The sequence below is a fragment of the Cariama cristata genome, unplaced genomic scaffold (genome assembly GCF_000690535.1).
Source record: "Cariama cristata isolate BGI_N322 unplaced genomic scaffold, ASM69053v1 scaffold21940, whole genome shotgun sequence".
NCBI lineage: Eukaryota > Metazoa > Chordata > Aves > Cariamiformes > Cariamidae > Cariama > Cariama cristata.
Genome location: NW_009593247.1, coordinates 6,851 through 9,689, shown reverse-complemented (window position 1 = coordinate 9,689; position 2,839 = coordinate 6,851). Strand labels below are relative to the sequence as shown.

Below are 2,839 nucleotides of genomic sequence, written 5' to 3'. Positions count from 1 at the left end.
GCCCACCCTCTGTCCCCCCCCAGGACCATCCCCCCCCTGGCCCCCCCCCAGCCACACTTACTCTGCTGGGCTGCTCGGTGTGGAGGCAGCCGGGGTGTCCTCAGTGGGGGGCTCCTTCGGGGTGTCCTCAGTGGGGGGCTCCTTCGGGGTGCCAGGGGACCCCAGCAGCAGCTGGGCATCAGGGCCAGGCTCCGGGCAGCTGCCCTGGGATCGCCACCCGCGCCGGCCCTCGTCCGTCCTCCTCCGCTCCTTGCGTCCCCCGGAGGGTGGCTCTTCCACACCATCCTCCAGCTTGAGAGCGCTCTGTGGAGGGGCCGGGGGGGCATGGCACCAGGCACAGCACCCTGGTCACCCCACTCACCCACCCTCCCCTGCTGCCATGGAATGTAGCGCGTGGGCTGATACCACGGGAGCCCCCCGCTCACTTCGTAGAGCGTGAACTGCTGCTTCAAGTCGAGGTCGGTGCCCTTGCTGCCCAGGTACTGCTGCACCACCTGCTCCATGCCCTGCTGCTCCAGACAGTCTGTCACGTCGTAGAAGGTGTCCTGGTCCGGGAGGGCTGCCAGCGTCTGAGCAGGACCAGAGGGATGCCGCTGGGACCGGTATGACCCACGCCAAGCCCCACCAGTGTGGCACCGTGGGGATGCCCTGCCACCCCCCTCGGGACCTTGTTGATCAGCGTCATGGCAAACACCAGCAGCTCCGTGTCAGCCCCGTTGCGTGGCTTCAGGATGGCCATCAGGTTGGACCACGGACACGCGCCTGGGAAAAGCAGCACATGCAGGTGACAGATGGGCCGGGGGACACACAGTGTCCCCAAGCGGGGACCTCACGGGAGGCTGGGGCTGCACCCACCTCTCGCCTGGTCCACAGCATTGACAGCGCGGATTAGGAGCAGGGCGTTGGGCTCCGTGTACTCCACGAACACCAGCAGCAGCTTCAGTGCCATCTTCACCACCAAGCGAAACTGGGACAAAGGATGGCAGCTGGGACGGTGGCAGGGGGCTGCCAGGGTGATGCCAGGGCACTGCAGGGTGGCTGTGCCCATGCCCCAGCACTGGAGGCTTTGCCATGGGGCCAGGAACCAGCCTGCAGCTGTGATGCTGCTGGCCAAGGGGCACCGGGAAGGGACCCAGAGTGGGACCCTCAAGCTCTGTGCCCCGGGGCACGGTCACATCAGGTTGGGGAGTTCTGGGGACCAGATGGGTGGGAGCAGGACCCAACACACCCAAAGGTACCAGGGCATCGAGCCTGAAGGCAGAGGGTGGGGTAAATCCCCCAAGGGATGGTGCAAGGGGACAGTCACAGACGGGGAAGGGGGATGCAGCGAGGGGCACGGGGAACCCCCTCGAGGGCAGCTTTACCTCCCCAACAGTGTTTCCAGCCACTGGACAGTCTCGTTGTGGTTGATGACACCCTGCATCCCATCCATGAAGAGCATGATCTGGCTCAAGGCTACAAGGCAGAGAGCGGGCAGGGTCACGGCATGGCAGGCAGGGCTGCAGCAGGCAGGGGTAGGCTTTTCCCATCCTTGCCCAGCATCGCCACACCAGAGGCAAGATCTGGCAGTTGCACGCAAGGACGCCCCCGCACAATTGCCTGCTCTCAAAATTGCTGGCTCATCCCCCCCCCCTCACCGAGTGCCAGCCTTCCCCCCTGGGGATGAGAGGTGCCCTGTACCCAAATACCAACCCCGGAGGATGTAATTCTGGTAGTTCTGGTCAGCCTCTGCCCCCACTTTGATCAGGCACGTCAACCCATCCAGGTTCACGAACTCCGGCACCAAGTCCTTGTCCTCCTGTGGGGTGAAGGCCAGGCATTACCGCAGCGTGGGGAGGCAGGGGGGGGGGGCCCCCCCAACGGTCAGTCCTCCATCACCATACCTGAAATGGCTGCTTGAGGGAGAAGAGGGATCGCCGCAGCTCTGGCCCCTGCGAGTTGTACAGCTTCTCTGGAAGGAAAGGAGAGACACGGCATGATGGCCTGAACCGCAGGGGCTCACTGCTCAACCAGGGGCTCTGAAATGCTCCTGGCTGCCCAGGAAAGCCCCGCATCCCGGCTTAATCCCTGTGCCGTCACCCCAGGATGCTGGCGTTGCCCCCGGCTGTGGGACACAGAGGGTGGAAGCAGCTGCAGCTCCACAACTACTTATTTCAGGCCTGCCATCTTCTTATTTCCCTTTTTTTTTTCTTTTTTTCTCTGCCCAGCAATGACATAAATATCCCCTCTGGTTTCCTGTGCAGAACTGAAACAGGAACACGAGCAGGAGGCAGAGCTACTTTTAGCCATCCCTCCCCGGGCCCAGCCCTGCCATGGTCCTGGAGCCCCCACCCGCCCCACGGCTTGGGAAGAGCCGCAGGACGGGGATTTCAGCGTGACACCGGCTGCTCAGGGAGAAGAGGGACAGTCACCGAGCTGGAGACTACGTGCTTATGGGGATGGTGCCTGTGGGCAGGAACCAGCACGGAGCAACTGGGGCAATGGGAATTTGGAAAGCCCCTCTTAAACAAATGGGGAGACCAAAGCCAATGGGAGTCAGCACTTCCTGCATTCAAAAATCAAGTCATTCGAGCATCCCGAGTTATCTGGGTCAGCTTTAGAGCCGTAACAAGCCAAAAGCGAGCTGTCCAAGCAGCCCTCCAGACATGCCGATGAGGGCTCTGTAAAACACAAGGTCCCAGCAGCCTCCTCCGTTTGCTTATCAGCTTGTCAGAGCGGCCGAGAGGGAAAGCAGAGCAGGTCGGGGCTCAGCCGGAGCCTGGGAACTGCCGGCAAAGAGCATGACCCCAACCCCAGTCTTCCTGCATCGCTCTGCTCAGCGCTTGTTTTGCCCTCTGCT

The 2,839-nt window shown here is 62.6% G+C and overlaps 1 protein-coding gene across 1 annotated transcript in view; it reads right to left on the bottom strand.

Annotated features, from left to right (window-relative positions):
* Positions 1-2,839, bottom strand: part of FHOD1 (formin homology 2 domain containing 1) — a 9,566-nt gene that overhangs the window by 5,956 nt on the left and 771 nt on the right. Inside the window, exons 3-9 of the mRNA XM_009709730.1 lie at positions 1,884-1,951; positions 1,693-1,798; positions 1,365-1,455; positions 856-986; positions 668-762; positions 426-569; positions 65-303 (exon numbers count right to left, since the gene is read on the bottom strand). Of these exons, the coding sequence (XP_009708032.1) occupies positions 65-303; positions 426-569; positions 668-762; positions 856-986; positions 1,365-1,441 (686 nt within the window). The 5' untranslated portion in view covers positions 1,442-1,455; positions 1,693-1,798; positions 1,884-1,951. The remainder of the gene's footprint in view (positions 1-64; positions 304-425; positions 570-667; positions 763-855; positions 987-1,364; positions 1,456-1,692; positions 1,799-1,883; positions 1,952-2,839) is intronic.